At 59.9% G+C, this 21,875-nt stretch overlaps 1 protein-coding gene across 3 annotated transcripts; it reads left to right on the top strand.

The window, feature by feature from the left end:
• The first annotated feature begins 317 nt into the window (after positions 1–317).
• LOC104303658 (diacylglycerol kinase delta) lies at positions 318–21,834 on the top strand. 3 transcript variants are annotated; one of them, XM_054169495.1, is made up of 30 exons: positions 318–347; positions 1,303–1,585; positions 10,289–10,399; positions 10,511–10,591; positions 10,801–10,905; positions 11,118–11,250; positions 11,448–11,554; positions 11,999–12,124; positions 12,503–12,605; positions 14,434–14,596; positions 14,693–14,801; positions 14,973–15,112; positions 15,256–15,337; positions 15,789–15,880; positions 16,124–16,223; positions 16,514–16,754; positions 16,995–17,096; positions 17,199–17,298; positions 17,680–17,787; positions 18,302–18,398; positions 18,478–18,585; positions 18,755–18,868; positions 19,058–19,192; positions 19,286–19,452; positions 19,564–19,681; positions 19,768–19,854; positions 19,966–20,082; positions 20,170–20,278; positions 20,824–20,954; positions 21,384–21,834. In XM_054169495.1, exons 2-30 carry the CDS (start codon positions 1,388–1,390, stop codon positions 21,456–21,458), a joined length of 3,459 nt encoding a protein of 1,152 aa, XP_054025470.1. In that variant the 5' UTR covers positions 318–347; positions 1,303–1,387; the 3' UTR covers positions 21,459–21,834. The 3 variants fall into 3 exon arrangements, with proteins under 3 accessions (XP_054025470.1, XP_054025468.1, XP_054025469.1); XM_054169493.1 differs by having other exon boundaries at positions 19,768–20,082; XM_054169494.1 differs by lacking the exon at positions 318–347 and adding an exon at positions 383–434 and having other exon boundaries at positions 19,768–20,082.
• The last annotated feature ends 41 nt before the right edge of the window (positions 21,835–21,875 follow it).

Raw genomic sequence — 21,875 nt, 5'->3', positions numbered from 1 at the left:
GTGTGGGAGTGTGCACACGTATGTGCACGGCGGTGGTGCGTGTGTTCTCCCGTGCCCATGCCTGTGTCCGCGGGGGCGGCGCACACGTATGTGCACGGCGGCGGTGCGGATGCCCGCCGTGCCCGCGTGCTCGGGGCCGTGCGTGGGCCGCCGCTGCCGCGGTGCGCAGCAGCCCCGCCGCGCTGAGCAGGCCGGGGCTTGCGGCGCAGGGGCAGGGCCGGTGCTCCTGCAGAGGCACATCCCGGCGGGGCTGCGCTGCGGGCCGGGGAGGGCTGCGGGCGGGGGCCGCAGGAGGAGCGACCTTGCACCGGCGGCGGCGGCGGCGGCGGCGGCTCGGGGCGTGCAAGGTGTGTGCACGGGGGGGCACCCTCCTCCTTCCCGCACCGGCCGTGTGCGGGATGCTCGGCGGAGACCCGGCACCGGGAAGCGTCGAGGTTAGAGGGGGGTGCGAAACCTGCAGCGAGGGGGGAGGTTCCGCCCGGGAGAGGGGGTAGGTAGCCCTTTGGTGCCCTCACTTTTCCCGGCTCCCCACCCCTCGCCTCCCGAAACGCTTGTTGCTGTGCGGGGAGACGGCACCGCGTTTGCCGGCAGCTGCGGGGGGTGGGGCGGCGGGGTGGACCGCAGGAGCCTCGTGGGGCCCGGCACGGCGCCCTGGGGTGCCCCTCGCCGTATCCCGGCCCGGGCACGGCAGCCCTGCAGCCGGCCAGGCGCTTTCGCCTAGGTAGGTGTCCCCCCACGGCCCGCCCACTGCCCCCGGGCTGCAGGGATGCGTGGGGATATGGCTGCCCCCACTCCACTCCATCCCACCCCCTCCTCCCCCCACCCGCCCTCCGCAGCCATCTGCCCGGACCTAGCGACCCCACGGGTGCGGGGCTGGGGAACGCTCCCAGCCCTTCCCAGCTGCCGGAGCAAGAGGGATGGCAGGAGGCAGCTGCTGCTTTTCCTGGAGACCCCCTCTTTCCCGATCCTCCCTGGTCACTGGGGTTATTGGTATCCCCAGCACCCTGGGGATGGGCACCGGAAGGGAAGGCTGGCACAGGCTGCAGCAAGGGAGGTGCACCCCAATGCCAGAGCATGGGGTGGCTGCAGTCTCCCACAGCAGAGTGAGGGATAGTGTTGGGGTACCAAGCAGGATGAGGGTGAGTTGGGACACTGAAAAAGGCAAGGAAGGCAAACTTTGCCTTCACAAGAAGCCATCCTGAGCAGCCTTCCTGGTGAAGAAAACGCCATCTCCCCTGATTTCCAGGATTTCACCTCCCAGCTGGCTGAGCCATAGAGGGTAAGGTGTGCATCCCCTTTCAGGGCTCTTCCTCCACTCCTCTGTGTCCTTGCCCTCCCAGGGCTGTCACGGGAACCGGTGACACCCTGAGACAAGCCTAGTGAGAAGATGGCTGAGAAACTGGTGCCTGGGGATCTGTTCCTGAGGAAGACCCGGGAATCAGTGTCATCCCTGGACTCAGACAAGCTGGCACCCATCTCGCCTGAGGCGGGTGGCGAGGAGTCGTCCGACAGCGAGGGCGAGCAGGAGGACAGTTCCCACAAGCTCATCCGGAAGGTGTCCACCTCTGGGCAGATGAGGAGCAAGGTCAGGGGCATGGGGGCCTGGGGCAAGGGGCTGGCTGGTGCGTGAGGGCCCTGCTGAGAACACCATGGTGGGGATTGCCCACTCTGGGGTGTAAGTCAGTGCCAGGTGCTTGCTGCTTGCAGACCCAACCGAGTCAGCACCTAAGAAAGTGCCAGGAGGGGTCTGGTACCCTGTGCCCTGTGGAAGGGCACATGGAAAAGCTGCGTACCTACAAGTGGCAGTCAGCATTTGTCCTGTGGGGCTGTGGAGCATGGATTTTACCCCCCAGTCAGAGTCAGGGTGTCTTTCATACCCAGACTGCCCCTCCCAATTGCTTTCATCCATGTTTCTATTCCCTGGGTTCCCCTCTCCTGCTCCTAGGGAAAGGGAGCTCTTCTGTGAAGGCTCTGCGCCACGGCTGCTCTGGGGGTGAGATTTAGGGTCATTGTGGTGCTGTGTGCTCTGAGGAGCTCCCGTTCTGCTGCAGGCACCATGCGTGCAGGGCCTGGTGGGTGGTAAAATGGAGCTGGCATCTTTCCTGATGCCCCAGATTAATTTGGCTGTGCCAGATCCCCCATGGGCCCTGTTCCCACAGCCTTCCCTAGATCCAGTCTGCCACAGTGATTTGCTGGGTGGATGGGGACACCTTTAAGGTCAGACGTGACACTCTTCTGCCTCCCCAGTATTGGCATGAGGGCAGCTTGTGTGTGTTGCTCAGAGGAAGTTATTTTGATAGGACCTACAAAAATAGGGGGTGCAGTGCCTTCTGGCCAAACAGGACTGTGTGGGGTTGGTGTCCTCAGTGGAGATGGTGAAACGGCCAGGCATCTCCTGCCTAAAGCACGGGGAGAAATAAACTGGGCTGAATGGCCAGGTGGGAAGCAGAAGAGGAGGAGGCTTGGGGACGTTTTGGGGAGGAGGGGTGTGGGCACGACATAGGGAGGATGCTCTGGGAGACATACTGAGTGAGTGGTCCCTTTACATCCACCCCCTGGCTGCAGGAAGAAAGTGGTGGTGTGGTGTGAGTCAAGGCAGTGCCTGCAGTGCATGCGGGGGCTGCTGTGCTGTGGAGGGGGGGACCCTTGCCTTGAGGCCATGCCAGAAATTCCCCTGCAGCTGTCTCCCAGCTCCAGCCACTCTTTGGTGGGAATTTGGTGTCTGTGTCACCCTGGGGAGTTGGTACAGCTGAGAAAACACCGTAGGGGAACGCAGTTGCAGAGCAGGGGTGTGCCCCTGGGCTGTGATGTTGGGTGCTGTGGGCACTGAGAGAAACAGTGGGAATGGGGTGGTGTGCAGGATCTGGTGGCAGCTCAGGACTCCTTGGGGCTGGGACAAGCTCCTTTCCCACTGGCCCAGACCTGGCTGTTGTGCCAAGTCTGGCACAGTGGCATGTGGAGGGCAAAGTGCATTTGCCCAGGGGTGTGGAAGCTGGGAAGTTGCATGCTCCCAGCTCAGCACCATGGGGTTTTCCTACTTGGCAGGAGACATTTCTGGGGCAGTGCTTGTCGGGGGCGGGGGGGGGGCTTTTTCTGAGTCTTCCTGGCTGCTGGAGTTAGGAAAGAATGTACCTCAGTTTCCCCTTCTTAGGACTAGACTAGCACCTCCTCTGCCTACTCTGACCAGGGTGCCAGGTGATTGGGGATGCTTAGTGCTGAGCAGCCTCCTGGAGGGGCAGCAGCAGCAACTGGAGTTTTGCCATGTGGCATTTGCTGTGCTAGAGGGGTTTGCTGTGCTGTGGAGCACGGGGGATATTGCAGGGAGTCGACAGTGCCAGGAAACTCGAGAGCCAAGGGCGGGTGGCTGCGCTATGCTCACGCCCTGCAGCAGCAGAGGGACACAAGCGTGCCCTGAGCCCCCAGCCCAGGCATCAAAGCCCCTCCGTTCCATGAGCTAGTCTGGCCCCGAGGGCTGACAGGCTGTGTGTGGGGCAAGGCTGAGCTGCCTGCTTCCTGCCTGCGGTGCCTGCTGGCCGCGTCCTGCCCGCTGCCGGCAATTAGCCATGCAGGAGGCGATGCCGCGCAGTGTGCCGGGCAGGCAAGCAGTGTGATAAATGGGCAGGCAGAAAGGACACGGCTGGGTTAATGGCCCGCGGAGCTGGCACAGGAGGAGCGAGGCATGAGAGCTAGGCAAGGCTGGTGCTGGAGGGGGCTGTGCGTTCATCGTCCTCCCCTCCATTGAAGTGTTTTCAGTATCAGGGCTCAGGGTTTTCCCTGAGGATCCCTTTGCTTTGGTCTGGATGGGCAGGACCGTGTTTGCCAGCGTGGTTCCTTGCCGGATGGACTCCTTCCTTCCCTCTGGAGATGAGGATTTCGGGATGTGATCATTGCTGCCACCCAGGTCGGGCTGTCCCTGGCTCCCAGCCGTGCCGCGGCAAGCACATGTGCTGCCTGTCCCTCTGGCTGCAGCCACAGCCACGGCAGGCACCTTTCTGAGCCACTGTGAAACCCCTGTGCACCCCATGTGGGGTTGGGAACCATTGCCTGAATCCCAGAGACTGGGGCATGTACGTAATTAGCACACAGCTAATGAGGGAGGGAGAGTCTCATGCCAGGGCTGCAGCTCCCAAGAGATAACCAGGTTAGCAGTGGGGAGAGGGGCATGCTCGCTTATTTTTTTGGCTGCTTGTGGTGATCACAGTGCTGGAAGGGGTCTGTAGGAGCTTGTGTTGAGGGGTGGGTAAGGGCTGGGTCCCCCACTGCCCACTCACACTGACTGGCAAGACTCTGTTCCCTGGTGATGGGAGTGAGCATCTTCTCCCATGCTAGGGTGCTGTCCAGCCCCATGGTGACAGAAATGGGTGAGAATCATTTTGGAGTCTGCTGAATCCTTCTGATTGCTGGTTCCCGTTCCCAGCGCCTCCCCCAGAATGCCTGTTCCCCCATCCCCTCCACAAACCTCCCCATCAATCACATCTCCCCACTCCACACCCCCGGCTTGACTTTCTCTGGCTGTAATTGCGGGGCGCCCTGTGTGGCTCTGTGCTGGCTTTGGCGTGGAGGCGGCCAGGCCATTGTGCTCAGTGACAATGACAGCTGCCAGGAGCGGGGACCCCTGCCGAGCTCAATGGGCCCAGGACGGATGGGGTCTTTCTGCCTCTCCCTCTCCCTCCTCCTCAGCACTTCAGGAGCTGCCGGTTGCCTGCGGCAAGTAGTGGGAGTGCAAGGGCAGAGTGGGAAGAGGATGCTGTCCAGTGCTGGTTCCCTTGGAGGGAAGGGGTGGTGGGGAAGGAGTGAGCACTGGCTCCAGGGCTCACCAAGATATATGGGGTGCTGGCAAACAGGATGGAGGGCACATCATGGGTGCGTGGGCTGGATGCTTGGCTCCTGGCACTGCCTCAGCACAGGCTTCCCCAGCAGCTGAGTGGAGGTGGGGAGCAATCTGGCAGCTCCGCTTGGTTCGTCCCAGGCTGCAAGGAACTGCAGCGTGGTTCTGGGGTGCTCACACTGGAGCTGGGGTGCTATAGGCACCAAGGGGAACAGGGGAAGGTGCATACCTGGGATAAGAGCATTGCCCACAGGTGAGCACAATATGCAGAGCTTTGGCAGGCAGGAGCATGGTTTGTCTGCTATATAGAAAGTGGGACCATGATCCCACATTCCTGATGCTGGGTACATCACAGCTGCTTGCTGAAACTGGGGGACCTGCTAGCATCCTCCTGGGAGGCTGGGGATGGTCGCTGGGGTTATTGGTATCCTAAGGAACAAGTGCTCCTGGTCCTTGCTGGGCACCCCACAGGCTCAGGGTGCAGCAGGGATGGGGTGAGCTGTGCTGGTGGTTGTAGGGGTATTGAGGCAGGTGTGTGGGGCCTGGCAGGGCAGTGCTGCAGGGCTATCTGCTGAGAGCTGGATCCTGGCCAAAAGACAAGAAGAGCAAGGTAGGGCCCCTGGGGCCAGGCCTGGAAACCTCCTTCCTGCAGTGGAAGGGTGGCATGTGACTCCTGGGCAGTGCATCCTCATATCTTGACACTGGTGAGCGATTGGAGCATCTCTCTTATGGAGAACGCTGGAATTGTTCAGGGAAGGGAGGCTGGGGCTGTGGCATCCTCAGCAATGTTAATAAATATTTGAATGAGTGCAGTGAAGAGGGAACTGAAGATCCCCTTCATTACTGTCCTCCAAAGGGGCATTTGGCACAGATGAAAAATAGGAAATTGTATCAGAACACAAGAAAACACTTCTTCTGCTGTGAGACTGGTCAAACACTGACACGGCGCCCAGAGAGGCTGCGGAGCCTCCATCTGTGGAGATACTCAGAACCTGTGGGTTGATTATCTCCATGATCATGGAAAGCTCCAGATGACTCCTGCTTGGGCTCCATCCCCGGAGCTCCCTGCCAGCCCCAGCCACACCATGGCCAGCCAGCACCAAAGCCTGTTTTAACTCCTGCTGTGCCACTCATTGATCCCAGCCTTGTGGCATGTGGCCTGCTGGGGGTTGGTGAGGGGACCATCTGGTCACTGGGTCACCCCCTGTGGAGGGAACATACCACAGGGCAAGGTCACTCCTCCTGCAGCAGGGCAGGGGAGGCTGGGCTTGCTGTTGTTAATCAGGGCTCACCGAGGCGGTGGCTGGGGTGTAAAGATAGCCCCAGTGTCGCCAGCCGGATGTTTGTGAGGTTTTTTCTCAGATGTGCTGTCCCCTCCCCGCTCACATTTTCCATTATGCAAGTGCCACTCTCACCCGCCAGCGGCAGGGCAGGGTGGGAGAGCTGCAGCAGCACCCACCCTGGGTACAGGGGGCAGGGAGAGACCAGCACAGGGCAGGCTGGCATGAGATTCCTGCCAGCAGGATGCTTGGGAGCAGTGTGGCTGTGGATAGGGAGGCAGGAGCTCATCTGAAAAACAACCGAGGGCCACGACTGCTGGAGGATGAGGTGTAGGAGGGATCACCCTTCTTCTGGGGCTCCTCCTCTCACTGCTCTCCTCCACATTAATCCTCTGTCCCCTCTTGATGGCCTGACGTTTTGGCATGTCAGGACTGGCGCTAGAACCTCCTTTTGAGGGTCCCCTGCCAGCACTGGAAGGGGGATTCAAGGTCCTGCAACAGCAGCAAGTTGCATCCTCAGGGAACAATGTATGCGGTTCAGTCTATGGAGATGTAGCACCCTCTGGGCACCGAGCCCCCCGGCTGCCCTGTCCCGGAAGAGCTCTGCTGTACCACAAAGCCTGATAAGGTTTCCAACTGACTCCAGCCCACAGCCTGCCCAGCAGATGCCGTTGGCCCCACAGCTGAGCTGTTTGCAGGGCCGCTGGCCGTCCAGACCTGGCATCTGCCAGGTGGGAATGAGCTGTGAGCCATCCAGACCCTGGCACATACCAAGCAGGCTGTGGTGTTTGGAGGAGGGTTGCTGCCCGGGATGTGGTCGGTGCAATGCAGGTCAGTGTGCTGGGGGGCTTCAGTTCTTTCCCCTCCTCCCCCTGGTGAGACATCACGTCACCATGGGGCCAAGCAGATCCCATGAGGAGCAGTGTACGGCTGCAAGCCAGGTGGGTAGCCAGTGTGGTGGCCAGCAGCCATATGCACCAGCACCCCCAAATAACAGCATTCCTGTCTCTTCTCCTGCAGCTCCTTTGCTGTCCAAGCTGATCTCAGCAGGACAACCCTCCTGCCCCAGCTGTAGTCAGCTGTACCTCTGGCTGTACCCCCAGCTGGCTGTACCTCCCAGGGGTAGTGATGGCAGAGATGGGAGAGGAGGGGGTGGGTTCGTAGCAGCATCCCAGGGCTGTGCCTTAGGGCTGAGGGAAGAGCTGGCATTTCAGGGGGTGCCCTGGACTGGAAGAAGCCCTGCTGGGATGTTGTCCTAGAGGGAGGTGAGCTCCCCAGGCTGCATTTTAAGACTTTTTGCCTGTGTCAAGCACACAGCTAACCTGTGGCATGATAGCCCCTGGGAACCAGCCCAGTCCTGGTGGAGAACGTGGCTAGTGGTTGGCCATCCTCCTGGGGCTACTTTTAGCTACATCCTCTCTGAGGCCCTGTGCCATGTGCCCTCCCCGAGCTGTGGCTGAGCCAGAGGTGGCTGTTTCTTTGCAGACCCTGATCAGTTTCACTCTTGCCTTTGCCTTCCCACCCTTTGGGACCTCCCTGGCCCAGTGCTGGGCACATCCCAGATGGTGCTGGGGCCCCTGGGCTGGAGAGGGCATGGAGGATCTCTGAGAGGGCAGGGGAGGGGTGGGGCAGAGTCCTGCAAAGGGGACCTGGCCTTGGGCTGGTGGCTGGGCAGGCCATGGTGCTGCCTTTCTTGTGAGGACAAAGCAGTGGCTTTCGTTGGGGCTCCCTGAAATTCTGGCCAGGGCTCACTAGCCTGAAAAGCTGCAGTTGTGGTGAGTAGAGGGGCTAGGGCTCATATCAGGGTGCAGGTGGCCAGTACGTAGCACTCAGTGTCTGTCGATGTCCCTGGAAGCTCTCTGGGAGGAAGGGGCAGCCCCTGCCCTGTGCTTCAGGTGCATGGTTCCTCCTTCTGGCAGCTGCAGGGTACCTAACAGCCACTTGCTACTGGGGATTGTATTGTAGTAAACCTGGAGCCCTGGCTGGGGCTGCGGGGAGCTGGAGTGGCAGGGGTGATGCCATCCTGGCATGTCTTGCCCACTGGCCTTTGCCATCCCCACTTCCTTCCTGTTTGTGAAGGGGAAGTGATGGCCTTGTTCAATGCTGTCTCCTTCAGTGCAGCTTCCCACTGTGTGGCCAGGTCTGCTGGTGGCCTTTGGCCATCAGGTACCTCCCAGGTCTCTTTCTGACTCTAGTGCCAGAAGCAGGGTCCCAAAACTGCTGAGGCACTGGGGATCTGCTCCTGGAACAGGGCAGCAGTGGGTGTCCTGACTGAAATTCATGGACATAAAAATCAGGCTTGGGTGGGTGGCTCACTCCAGAAACAGCCCTTCAGCACCCCAGGCAGAGTGCTGGCAGCTGTATCATCATCCCCAGAATGGCCAAGGCTGTGACAGGGCTGTTCAATGCCTTGTTGCCACTGGCTACAAGGAGAAATTGCTGCATCAGCTACGGTGGTGCTGCTGGGAATGTTTCAGCTTCAGTCCCCTCACATGCCACTGGGCAGCTTTCCTGGCTGTATCATGCCACCCACCTGGAGCCAGGCAGAGCTGGGCACCCATGCCCATGCTGTGACAACCCCAGCCCACCATCATGAACGTGCCTGTTCTTCCTTCTTGTCATCATGTTCTCCTGCTCCACACCATGGGCTCCCCCATGCCAGTTACTGCCTTAGCATACCATGACTGCAGCAAACTCAGAGCTTGAGCTTGCGTTCGCCACATCCAAACATGAGTAGTGGAAGTGGTGCTTGTGGTTGGATCCCCTCGACCATGGCAGGACCCTGTCCTGTCCTATCCTCTGCTAGGATGCCTGGTTTGTATCTGGATTCGGGGGGGTCACAGCTGGAACGCTGCAGAAGGCAGCACTCGCCTTGCCGGCTGTGTTGCATCCTGCACTCAGGACAGCTCTGGGCTCACTGTGTCTTCTGTGTGCTCTCACAGTTGGGAGGTCAGGCAGGGGATATGGTGGGTCCCTGAATGCTGGCATTGTGGATGCCACAGCTATTTGAGTGTGCACCAATGCTTGCAAGGAGCCATCCGCAGACAAACCCTGCACCAGTTTCAGCAGGGAAAAGTGTTGACAGGGAGCCATAAAGGCTTAAAACATCCCTCTCTGAACCTGAGGCCGTGAGATGAAGGAGAGCTGTGGGCAGGGGCCCTTGGGGGTGGGTTAGACACCTGTGGGAGATGAGGCTCAGGGAGCACCTCGGGAGGGCTTTTAGCTTCTTTGTCACCCTGCAGGCTCCTGCTACTCCTGATACTCTGGCCGTCTTGTTTGGAGTGGGGCAGTAGGTTTAATGCGCAGGCCAGAGGACAATGTGCTGCAGGCTGGCTGGTGTCTGGGTGTTGCAGCTCTCTCTCGATGCCCTCAGTGTCGAGCGCTAACGTGCTGTCAACTGCGCCTGGCCGCGGCGTGCCGCGATCTGATAGAGCGCCGCGGCGGCTAATTGCGGAGGAGCAGCTGAATGGGGCTGCCGGCGGTGTTTAAAGAAGATACAATCAAAGATTAGGCAGTGCTAGAGCATCTCTGCCACCCCGCTCAGCACAGGCTTGTAGCCGCGTTGCAAACACTAATTAATTGAGCCTTGTAAACACCGCTGCGAGGAGGGTAAATATTGGCAGGTGCTGTGGATCGGGGAGAGCAGAGGACAGGCGGACAGGCTGCAGGGATGGGCTGCCAAGGGATGCTCTGCCTGCCACTGGCTGCCCTCGGCCCCAGGTTGTCCCTGTTGGGGGCTGTGGAGGACAGCATGGTTGGCTGCGTCCTGGCCATCTGCTTTCCAAGCCAGCAAAGAGGATGGGGCTGCAGTGCCTGAGTAATGCCATCTCCGGGATTCAGCCCTTCAAGGGAGTTCCTCTGGCTTCAGCTCTTCCCTTGGTTGCCTGGGAGGTGCAGCAGGTTGAGGGTCTCCAGGAAACTGCTCTGGGGGTGGGAAGGGAGAGATGGCACCAGTGGGTCATCCAGCAGCACCTTTCCAAGTTGTATAGTACCTGATGTCTAGGGTATGGTGGGAGATGGACATGATTTACTCTGCCACATCCAACACAGTGTGAACCCCAGAGTGTCCCCTCTGCTACTTAACTCCTGGGGTCCCAGAAAGTAGTGTCACTGAAGGCATGGGGGGTATCTTTGGGGGTCCTGCGGGTTGTAGGAGCTCATGAACCTGTGGTCTCTGCAGAAAAGTGTGAAGGAGGGGCTGTTGCTGAAGCAGACAAGCTCCTTCCAGAGGTGGAAGAGGCGATACTTCAAGCTGCGGGGCAGGACACTCTATTATGCCAAGGATGCCAAGGTAGGCTGGGGGGCTTCCAGCACACTCAGCCAGGGGATCTTGAGCCTGCAAACCTGGCAGGAGTCCAAATTCCCTGCCTGATGGGCTGGGTCTCCCATTTCTGCCCTGCAGTCTCTGATCTTTGATGAGGTGGACCTTTCCGATGCCAGCGTGGCTGAGACCAGCACTAAGAACATCAACAACAGTTTCACGGTGAGGGAAGTGCCAGGCTACCCTTCATGCCCCTGCCCCTCAGCGAGGAGGCACTGCAGACCCCCCATCTTCCCACAGAGCCATGGCCTCCTGCTCCTGGAGGTGGCATCAATGGCAGTGTGCTGGGGTTTGGTGGGGGCTGTTGTCATGGGGACTGGCTGGCTGCAGGGTGGCCTTGCAAGGGGACACAGAGGTGGTGGCTGTTGCAGGTGATCACACCATTCCGGAAGCTCATCCTATGTGCAGAGAACCGGAAGGAGATGGAGGACTGGATCAGTGCCCTGAAATCTGTCCAGAAGTGGGAGATCCATGAGGTGACTCGGGTGGGAGGCTGTGGAGGTGCTCATCTGTGAATGGGTATTCCCCAGCCTTTGGCCGATGGACAGGAGCTGCTGCCCTTGGCACAACCCTGTGGGGAGGACAGGAGGTGGGAGTGGGGCTGGAGGTTCCCAGAGGGGCTAAGAGGGAGGGAGAGCCAGCTGGGGGTCCTGAGAGACTCACAGGGCAGGACTGTGCCCCCCATCAGGCCACCCAGTTCAACATGGAGCACTTCTCGGGCATGCACAACTGGTACGCCTGCTCCCACGCCCGCCCCACTTTCTGCAATGTGTGCCGGGAAGCCCTCCCGGGGGTCACCTCCCATGGCCTCTCCTGCGAAGGTCAGTGCTGGGGTCCTGCTGGGTGGTGGGCTAGGGCTGGGATCAGGGTGGGATACCCTCTCTGAGGCTGGCCTGGAGCAGGACGGGTGCAATGTGATGCCCCCTGGCTGCTGTCACTAGCTGCAGAGGGGTTGGGGACCAGGGCTGTGCATGCCGTGGAAACTGTCCCCACACCTCACCTGCTCCCTCATCTGCAGTGTGCAAATTCAAGGCTCACAAGCGCTGTGCTGTGAGAGCCACCAACAACTGCAAGTGGACAACCCTGGCCTCCATTGGCACTGAAATCATCGAGGATGAGGATGGGGTAAGCAGAGGGGTCCCCATGGGGGACCCTGGCAGGACAGAGTGACCAGCAGAACTGGCCTGGCTGTGCCCAAATCAGGAACAGGGCGGGACCTTGTCACCTACCTGTCCTCTGCACTGTGTGGCCTCTGGACTTGGCCCTGCAGGGATGTGGTCTGGGGACACATCCTCTGACACATCTGATCCTGGCATCAGGATCTCTTACAAATAGTGCCACAAGTGGAGCCACTCCAAAATGTTTGCTGAGGACATCCCTGCCCTCCCAACATGCTCATGGCTGCAAGGAGCCAGGCACTCAAGGGCAAGAGGGCAGGGGAGGGGTCCTGGGGCTCCCTTGCCTTGCTGTGGGGCATCATCTGTTACCAACCTCTTCCACTATGCCTGAGGAAGGGGGTGGCAGGGGTGGCAGGGGTAGTATGCCATTGGTGACTGCCCCTCTCTGCAGGTGACCATGCCTCATCAGTGGCTGGAGGGGAACCTGCCTGTCAGCGCCCGCTGTGCCGTCTGCGACCGCGCCTGTGGCAGTGTCCGGAGGCTGCAGGATTGGCGATGTCTCTGGTGCAAGGCCATTGTAAGGATGATGGGTAGATTCAGATTGGATGTTAGGAAGAAGTTCTTCCCCATGAGGGTGGTGAGACACTGGAACAGGTTGCCCAGGGAGGTGGTAGAAGCCTCATCCCTGGAGCTTTTTATGGCCAGGCTGGATGTGGCTCTGAGCAACCTGCTGTGGTGTGAGGTGTCCCTGCCCATGGCAGGGGGTTGGAACTAGAAGGTCTTTGGGGCCCTTCCAACCCTAACCATTCTATGATTCTATGATTCTATGTGCCTATCCCTGTCCCCCTGCCACAGCACAGACCCTGCCCCTGCTGGCTGCATGGCGGGGAGCCTGGCTGGGCTGTCACTGTGTCTCCGGTGCAGTGTTTTGCTAATGCACGTCCTGTGTCCCCAGGTTCACAGTGCCTGCAAGGAGCTATTTGGCAAGAGGTGTCCCCTGGGCCAGTACAAAGTGTCCATCATCCCACCAACTGCCTTGAACAGCATCGATTCAGATGGTGAGTCCCAGAGGGGACAGGGCTGGGCTGTGGGTGGGAAGGGACAAGCTGCCTGGGACAGAGCTTTGAGCTTCTCTGCAGGCTTTGGCTTGTGGCACTGTGCCCACTTTTCTGTGAGGTACTAGGAACATCACCATGAGTAGGTTCCAGAGTCAGTGCCCCTCTCTGCCACACCCTCAGCTGAAGGCTCTTTGTTGCCCTGTGCTCTGCCCCAGGGCTGCAACAGTCCTGTGCTTTGGGCTGGCACTTCTTCCTCAGGTGTGACTTCAGCTGCTCTTGCCGGGCTGCCTCTTGTGGTAACCCTGGTCATGGTTCCTCCCTGCTGGTGGCTCAGTGGAACCAGCCTTGAGGCCCTGACATGGGGTGCCCCCTGTGACACCCTGGTGGTTCAGGGCAGGATGAGGCCCTTGTTTGGATTATTTCTCAATGTCTGAACTGCAGCTGTTTTTTTCATAGGGCAGAGCACAGCTTGCCCTGGCACAGGTAGCTGCGGGGTGCTGCTGAGAGAAGCAATGCCTTCCCCCATCTCCCTTGCCCTCTCTGGAGGGGCCCAGCTGGCCTTTGCTGAGCAAAATCTGTTCTTCTCCACCGGATATTTCTTTCCTCCTTCTTTAATGATTTTCACTGCTCGGCTCAGCCGGTGGCTCATCTGCTCCTCGTTACTCATCAGGATGCTGTCAGGGCAACCATCACGCCGCTTCAGAGCCACGGCAGCTTGTGATGTCCCTGCCCTGTACCTCTCATGGTGGCCTGGTCAGTCAAGGCCGTCATGGCTGTGGGGTCAGCAGCTGTAGCTGCTGCTGAGCCCAGCAGGGCTCTGCTGCTGCAGGGAGCAACTCGACGAGCAACCTTCCTCTGGCTGAGCTGTACCCCCCCAGGGTGTAGGTACCACTAGCAGCAGGCTCAGCTCCTCACTGGCAGCCCACGCTCTGACTCAGCAGCCCCCGGTGCTTTCCTTTGCAGATCTGCTCCGCTTGCTGGGCTGGCAGCTGAGATCCAGCGATGCCTTAGCTGGGCGGTAGTGGGGGCCAGGATGCTGCTCCCTCTACCCTGTATGGGGCAGGCAGCGGAGCTCCCAGTTGCGGCCTCCGGGTGTGGTGGCCATGGGGGTTGTGGCAGCAGCAGCAAGGGGTGGTGCTTTCCCTGCCGCAGCATCAGCAGGTCTGCCAAGGGAAGGAGCCAGAAGGCACTGGCCCATGGCCGGGGGACCAGGATGGCCAGGATGTGCCTGAGGCAGATGCAGGCTGCAGGCCAGTGATCGATCCTCTCCTGCTTTGGGCATATTTCATTCCTGTCTCGTTTCTTTAAAGGCGTGGTGCTGACTGCTGAGCCTCCCGAGGCTTCTGCGTCATTTGCACCCACCCCTGGCAGAAACAGGCAGCAGAGCTGGGGGTGACAGCTGGGACTGGTCATGCCAACTTTGAGTGCCACTCCCAGAAGCACCCCCAGGTGGGAGCGTGCCCTGGTCCTGTGTGGTTTTCCAGCATCAGTCCCAGCTGCACTTGCTTTTGGCTCAGTTATAAGCTGACCCTCCTGGGCACCCAGTGATGGAGCTGAAACCTAACCTGGATCAACCCTAGTGCTAGCCTTCCCCATCCTATCCCCATCCCAACTCATTCCCTTTCACATTCTCCCTGTCATGTCTTACTCTTCCTCCCACCCCTCACCATCCCCTGGGCACCCTGATTACTGTCCCTGCTGCCTGGCTTTAGCACCCTGTGGGTCTGCACAAAGTGCCCGTAAAGCCTCTGCTCTCCTAAGATATCTCCACCAGTGTGATGGGGTGGAAGCCAGGGCTGGGTACCTCACTTGCTGGGGCTTGCTGCAGGTTTCTGGAAGGCCACCTGCCCCTCAACCTGCTCCAGCCCTCTCCTGGCCTTCGTCAACTCCAAGAGCGGGGACAACCAGGGCGTCAAGTTTCTGCGCAAGTTCAAGCAGTTCCTCAACCCGGCCCAAGTCTTTGACCTCATGAATGGGGGCCCACACCTAGGGTGAGCACTGGCCTGGGTGCCGCAGGGTGGCTTCAGCAGAGTCCTGGCAGGTGCCTGGCACAACCCCCAGCCCCTCTCTCCTGTTCCCCCACCCAGGCTGCGCCTTTTCCAGAAGTTCTCCACCTTCCGGATCCTGGTGTGCGGTGGGGATGGCAGCGTGGGCTGGGTGCTGTCCGAGATTGATGCCCTTGGCCTCCACAAGCAAGTGAGCAGCAGCGCCTGCCATCCCTGGCAGAGGCTGGCACTGTCCCCAGTGGAGCTGGGAGCTCCACTGTGTGCCCTGGGATGCTGCACGTGGCAGGAACAGCAGCGCTGGGGGTGTCGTGGTTGGCCTCAGGAGCTGCTCTGAGCCCCCCACCCCATCCCTCTCCCACAGTGCCAGCTGGGTGTCCTGCCCCTGGGGACTGGCAATGACCTGGCACGGGTGCTGGGCTGGGGCAGCCTGTGTGATGATGACACTCAGCTGCTGCAGATTCTGGAGAAGCTGGAAAGGGCCACCACCAAGATGCTGGACCGGTAAGCATGGTGTGGGGCGCATGCCTCTCATCTCCTCTCCAATCATCTCTCACCTCTCAGGCAGCCTGTCCTCATCCCTTGCCCCTGTGTCCCTGTGCCTGAGTGCCAGGAGGTGGCAGGCAGCCATGGTGTCTGCTTGGCAGGTGGAGTGTGCTGACCTATGAGGTCCCCAAACAGTCCCCTCCAGCCCTGAAGGAGGAGGAGAATGGGGACTCCAACATCCAGGTGGGCACTGCTGGGCATTGAGAGGGAAGGTGGGGGTCAGATTCCCATTCATCTCATCAGCTGGTTCAGAGCCATGCAGAATGGGATTGCACAGGGAAAGGTTGTGCTGGGGCCCTGGGGATTGTGGCTGCATCAAGGCTGGCAGCCAGCTGCATGTAGTGAAGTGAGTCTGGCAGGTCTCAGCTGGGCACCTGCACCTGGGAGCAGGCAGCATGGTGAGGTGGAGGAGCTACCAGCAGATTATGTTTGAATCCTAGTGTGCTCCTGCTGAACTTCTTGCCTCAGTTCCCTGCTGTGGCTGAGCAACCCCTCTACCCAGTGACATGGGCCCAGCTGCCCTTGGGGCTATGGGAGCAGGCTGAGGAGAGCAGCTCATCCTCATTCCAGGACTGGCCAGGCAAAGCCCAGCAGGGTGCCATGGCTGCAGCTGTCTTCCTGTGTCTTCCTCCAGGCCCAGATCTCACACTATGCTGACTCTGTTGCCTTCCACTTGGCCAAGATCCTGGAGTCAGACAAGCACTCAGTGGTGATCTCCTCTGCAAAGTAAGGAGGAGGCTGGTGACAGGGGTCCCAGAGCTCCCCTCTGGGCTGGGGACATGTCTGCCAGGCCAGGCTGTCCTCTGTCTGGCCACCAGTGGCTGCCAGCTATGCTGGTGCCTGACAGATAACCCCAGCACCGTCCCTCTGGTGCAGGGGCACGTTTTCCTGGCAGCCCCCTGGGCTGTCTTCTCTGCCCAGCTGTCTGTGCCATGCCCCTCTTCACACAGCTGCTGCTTCCCTCGGCAGGTTCCTCTGCGGCACCGTCAATGACTTTGTGGCTGAAGTTGGCCGGGCTTACAAGAGGGCAACGGAAAACAAGCAGGAGGCTGAGCTGATGGCACGGAAAGTGGGTTGGAGGGGACCTGGAGAGCTGGGGTGTGCTGGGTGGCACAGCCCCTGTTCAGTGGAGGGGCTGGCAGGGTCTGCTCTGGTGGTCTGTGTTCTTGCACTGGGGTGTGCTGCATGCATGGTACTCAGGCATGCAGGATGCTCCAGCAAACATGGGGTACCCAGGCACTCAGGGTCTCTAGTCAATCGTGGAGTGCCCAGGCAAATAGAGTGCCCAGGGAACCACCCAGCACTGGTGAGGGGTCAGCAGCTTATGCCAGGGTGCTGAGTGCAGTGGGCATCCCACAGTGTGCCATGCTGAATGAGAAGCTGGACTCGCTGGTGCGGGAGCTGAATGAGGAGGCTCAGGCCATCATGGGCCCTGAGGGAATGGCACAGGCTACCCCTGATGACACCAAGGACCCAGAGAAAAGTGGCAGCTTCAACCCCAGCCCAGTGCCTCGTATCTTCAAATCCAAGGAGCAGCTCATGCTGCGGGCAAACAGCCTGAAGAAAGCCCTGCGGCAAATCATCGAGCAGGCAGAGAAAGGTGAGAGAGTGGCAGGGGCTGGCAGCTCACATGGTACTGCAGTAGCCTGGCACAGGCTAGCACTGGACCCATGCCTTGGTTTCCCTCCCTGAATCCTTGGGGTGGCAGCGGTGAGGTTGCCAGTGTGGGGCAGAGGTGCCACCCTTGGCCCTGCCTGGCACAAGACCGCAGTGCTGACCCAGGGAGGGGGCACAGGGCCATGGAGCTGCCAAAGACTATCACGTTCCTCTTTGCACCCAGCTGTGGATGAGCAGAACAAGCAAACCCAAGCATACCGAGGCAGTATGGGGCCCAGCAGGAAGGACAGCACGGAGGAGCTCAACAAGGAGGAGGAGAAGCTCAGTAAGAAGCCAGTGTGACACATGGCTGGCCACAGGGGGAGTCATGGTATGGACTCAGGGCAAGAGCCAGTTCAGCAGCTGCCTCCTCTCCCTCCCTGGCCAGGCTCCCGGCAGGAGACGGCGACCTCTGCGTCCCCCCCCATCATCCTGGACCGGCCCGACACCTTTGGCAGCTTGCAGTTCCCTGAAGATCCCAGTGCTCTGTGAGTCTGAGCTCCTGCCCAGCCCAGGAACCCTGTCCCACCTTTGCTGTCCATCTTGGAGCAGGAGCAGGAGCAGGGCTGGGACCATGCTGCTGCCTCTTGGCAATGGCTGCTGGGGCATCCTTTACCCAGCAGTGTGGCACCTCATGCTGGGAGCTTAGAGCGCCCCTCCTCCCCCCCCCAGGTGCAGGCAGGTCCTGCATGGGATTGAGGGGGGCTTCAGCCATCCCTGTTGGTTTTAGCCAGGCTGTCCAGAGCTAACCCCTCTGTGAGCTCACACTGCAGCTCTGGCAGGTTTTATATCCCATCTGCTGGTGCCAGCCAAGCCCTTGCCCACGTGCAGCTGCCTCCCACCCCATCCACTCTGTCTGCTGCTTTCAGCCACTTCTCAGAGAAATGTGTCATGAATAACTACTTTGGCATCGGCCTGGATGCAAAGATCTCCTTGGAGTTCAACAACAAAAGGGATGAGCACCCCAAGAAATGCAGGTTGGCTGAAACCATCCCCCCACCACCTTCCCCTGGGGAAACCACATATACCCTGGGATCGCTGATGCCCACAGTGGGAGGGTCTGTTGGGATGCTAAGAGCCATGGGATCAGCTTGGGGCTGACATGCCAGGGTGGGAACCTTTTACTGCAGTAGGTTTTCCACTTGTGCCTAGTGCCAAGGTGCTGGGTGGGTGGCAGATTGCAAACACCCCTGGGAAGGAGGTGAGCTGCTGCTGCCCCTAAGGTGTGTGAACAGGTATGGGAGAACGTGGTAGGATTCGCCTGTTCCACACCTGGCCAGGGAAGCCGTGCCAGCACAGAAGGGTGGGTGTCTGCATGCCACATGCTGCAGCCTGCATGTCCCAGGAGGCAGTGGGTAGCCCCCTGTCCCGGGAGACAGGTGCAGGGCTGGTGGTTGTGGCTGGCTGGTTCAGCTCAGTGCCCCAGGCAGGGGACAGAGCCTGCAGTGGGCAGCCTGCAGCCCCTCTCACCTGTCCTGCTTCCCCTTGCAGCAGCCGCACCAAGAACATGATGTGGTACGGGGTGCTGGGCACCAAGGAGCTCCTGCAGCGCACGTACAAAAACCTGGAGCAGCGAGTGCAGCTGGAGGTACAGGGCCAGGGGCAACAGGGACTTGGGGTGGGGGGCAGCCATGTAGCAGCCCCTCAGGCTCAGCCCTCTCTTGCAGTGTGACGGGGTGCCCATCTCGCTGCCCAGCCTGCAGGGCATTGCTGTCCTCAACATCCCCAGCTATGCTGGGGGCATCAACTTCTGGGGAGGCACCAAAGAGGATAATGTGAGTGGCAGAGTCTGAGGAGGGGGGCACAAAGTCCTTCCTGTAGGCCCAGGGAATGTGGGCCCCCCAGGGGCCTGGAGCATCCCTGCTTTGGGCACAGACAAATTAAAAAGCTGAGCCCCAGAAACTAGTCCCATTTGGACATCTCACTTGTACTGATCCTGTACAGAACTTTGGTGCTCCATCCTTCGATGACAAGAAGCTGGAGGTGGTGGCTGTCTTTGGCAGCATCCAGATGGCTGTGTCACGAGTCATCAACCTCCAGCACCATCGCATCGCACAGGTACGGGCAAGAGACCTTCTGGGACCCTGACTGCTGCCAGAAAGCTTTGGGGGCAGCAGCAGAGCCTGAGGCAGTGTAGCTCAACTGAACTCCTAGCTGGCACTGGAGGCTTTTCAGCCCTAGCGTGGCAGCAGAAGCCAGGGGCACAGCATCAGCCATCGTGCCCAACCCAGGCTGTCCTCCCCCCAGTGCCGTGTGGTGAAGATCACCATCCGGGGGGACGAGGGCGTCCCTGTGCAGGTGGATGGAGAAGCCTGGATCCAGCCGCCTGGCGTCATCAAGATCCAGCACAAGAACCGAGCCCAGATGCTGACGAGGGACCGGGTGAGCTCAGGCTGGTGCAGCCTCCGCAGCGGGGCTGTGCTAGGGCACTGGGAGGTGTGACAGGCTGAGGGGGACCATCTTTGTCCCCCACAGGCATTTGAAAGCACCCTCAAGTCCTGGGAGGACAAACAGAAGGGGGAGAGCTACCGAGCAGCTGCCCGGCCACGGCTCAGCTCGCAGCAGTCCATGGAGTACCTGACAGAGGAGGAGAGCAACCTGCTGCAGCAGGTCTCACGGGTTGCTGAGACCCTCATTGCCAGGTCAGGCTGCAGAAGAGGCATGGGGAGGGCAGGGGAAGCTTTGCTGTAGCTGCCCAGAGCTATAGGGATAGCCTAGGGGAGCCCCAGTAGCTTCAGCCCCTCTTGCCACAGGATCCATGAAGCAGCCAAGGCTCACAAAGCTGTGGAGCAGGAACTGGCACATGCTGTCAACACCAGCTCCCTGGCACTGAGTGAAGCCCTCTCCAACAAAGCTGCTGGCACATCAGAGGTGAGCTAGGGCTGGGGCACAAGGCAAACTTCATCCAGCCACCCCAGGGCCCTGCTTCTCAAGGAGTTACCACTCTGTGCCTCCAGTTTCTCAGCAGGAATGCAGCTGTGGAGGTAGTGCTGAGCATCAAGGAGCTGTATACTGAGACCAGGGCATTCCTAGAAGGGAAGGCGGTAAGTGGGGGGCCAGAGAGCACCCTGAGCCCTGCAATGGAGGGACCTATGTCCTCAGCTGGCACCTCTAGGGGTGGCAGCATGGCTGGGGATGGTCCCTGTCCTGCACAGCTGGACTCGCCTCAGGAGGAGGAGGCACTGCATGGCCCTCTGAGTGTGCTGGGCCAGGAGCTGCAGAGGCTGCTGGACATCCACTGGCTGGGGCCCATTGCCCACCTGGCTGAGGAGGTGGGTGCTCCCCCAGGTCCCTGAGCATAGTCCACTGGGTGGCCCCAGGTGGGGCTGTAGAACCCTTCTCAGCCTGGCTTCTCACAGGAAAGTGCTGGCAGTGCCAAGGGCAGTTTCAAACTTCGCCTCAACATCCCCAAGCCCAAGAAGGACAAAGACAAGGTCCAAAAGCAGAAGAGCAACAGCACACTCCCAGGTAAAGTGAGCAGTGTGCCAGGGAGAGAGGGAGGAAGGCATAGAGCACACTGGTGGGGTTCCCCACGTGCTGACCTTTCCATTGGCCTCCTGTAATGGGCACACTGTAGCAGGACCCTCTCAGGGGTGAAGGGGGCATGTCTTGGCTGCCTGGAGATGTCACTTTGTCACCAACAGCCCCTTAGAGCTTAATTTTTCTGCTAACGGACACAGGGAGTCCCTCAGCCCTGTAACTCCACTACCACCACTGCCAGGGGGAGAAGGGGGCTATGGTACAGCTCAGCCCTGTGGGTAAGTCCCTGCCCCAGGGCTGGGTGTCTTGGCGAGGGGGAGAAGCTCAGATGCTCCATAAGCAAGCCAAGGAGAGGGGAGAAAAAAAACCAGATCTCTCCAGCCTGAGCTTTCTGCATCCTCTGGCCCTGCCAGAGCTGGTGGTGTGGGGGGGATGCTGGCTGCAGCCTGCTGCCTCCACTGCCCTTGGCTGCCTGTCCTGCTGCATCCCTGGGGACCCTGCCCACCCACCTCTGTGATTTTCCTCCCTGCTAGCGGACAAGTGGGGCTCCGAGGAGGTGGCAGCTTGGCTGGAAGCGCTTGGTTTGGGGGAATACAAAGAGATTTTTGTCCGGCATGACATCCAGGGCTCTGAGTTGATCCTGCTGGAGAGGAGAGACCTGAAGGTACAACCCCCACCTTGTGCACCCTGAGAGCCCCACCAGCCCTGGGGTGCACAGTGTCCTTCATCCCTCCTCTCTCCCCACCCCTTGTGGAGGGGGAAGAGGTGCAGACCCTGCACCTGGCCCCAGGGGGCTGAGCTTGCACTGCTTGCAGACAGGGGCTGGAAGGGAGGGGGTTGGCTCTGGGCTCCCAGCTTGCAAGGCTCCATACACCTGCCCAAAAGCAGGATCAACAGCACCATGCCCTCTCCTGCATCCAGGCACAGGAACATGCTTGCATGAGAACCAGGGGCCTCCTAGCAAGGACCATGCTCTGACAGGGAGAGCATGGAAGGCTGGGCCTTGCTGTCTCATCCTCTGCCTTGTAGCTGCCCTGCCACTGGGAGCTAGCCCCCCAACTAGTATGACAGCCCCCCTCTCTCCTTCCTGCAGGACCTGGGGATCACCAAAGTGGGCCACATGAAGAGAATCCTCCAAGCCATTAAGGAACTCAGCAACCCACCATAGACCAGCAGCAGGGCAGCACTCAGACTCTGTGCTGGGTCCTGCCCCTAGGGACCAGGGGTCAGGCAGAAGAGCTCCAGGTCCTCACTGCACCCCATCTGTCTGGATCCCCCTTGCTTTGCCTTGCTTTGTTTGTTTGTCCCCCAGTATCCCTGGAGCCACTGCTTCTCCCCAAGCCTGTGAGGCTGGAAACACTAAATTAGAGGTCTAGCCTCGAGGCAACGTGGCATGACGCCCCCAGTCCAGCCCCTGGCACAGTCATCACTACAAGAGCCTGGGCTGCCATGTGTGCACCCAAGCTGGGGGGCAAAGCAAAACTTGCCCCTTCCCCTCATGGGTATTTAAGCTATGTAAATATTTGGAGAAAAGATACTCATTGCTGCTGCTTGTGTAGTGTCATTGCCTGGAAGAAGTGAGGGG

The sequence above is a fragment of the Dryobates pubescens genome, chromosome 18 (assembly GCF_014839835.1).
Source record: "Dryobates pubescens isolate bDryPub1 chromosome 18, bDryPub1.pri, whole genome shotgun sequence".
Classification (NCBI taxonomy): domain Eukaryota; kingdom Metazoa; phylum Chordata; class Aves; order Piciformes; family Picidae; genus Dryobates; species Dryobates pubescens.
Note: the sequence above shows the minus strand (reverse complement) of the source record. Positions and strands in the feature narration are given on the sequence as shown.

Bases quoted from the DNA above. Each gene is read 5' to 3' on its own strand.
- LOC104303658 (XM_054169493.1), top strand. From the start codon at position 1,388: ATGGCTGAGAAACTGGTGCCTGGGGATCTGTTCCTGAGGAAGACCCGG. The intron at 1,586-10,288 runs GTCAGGGGCATG...TGGTCTCTGCAG, and splicing joins CTGGGCAGATGAGGAGCAAG to AAAAGTGTGAAGGAGGGGCT. The intron at 10,592-10,800 runs GTGAGGGAAGTG...TGGCTGTTGCAG, and splicing joins ACATCAACAACAGTTTCACG to GTGATCACACCATTCCGGAA.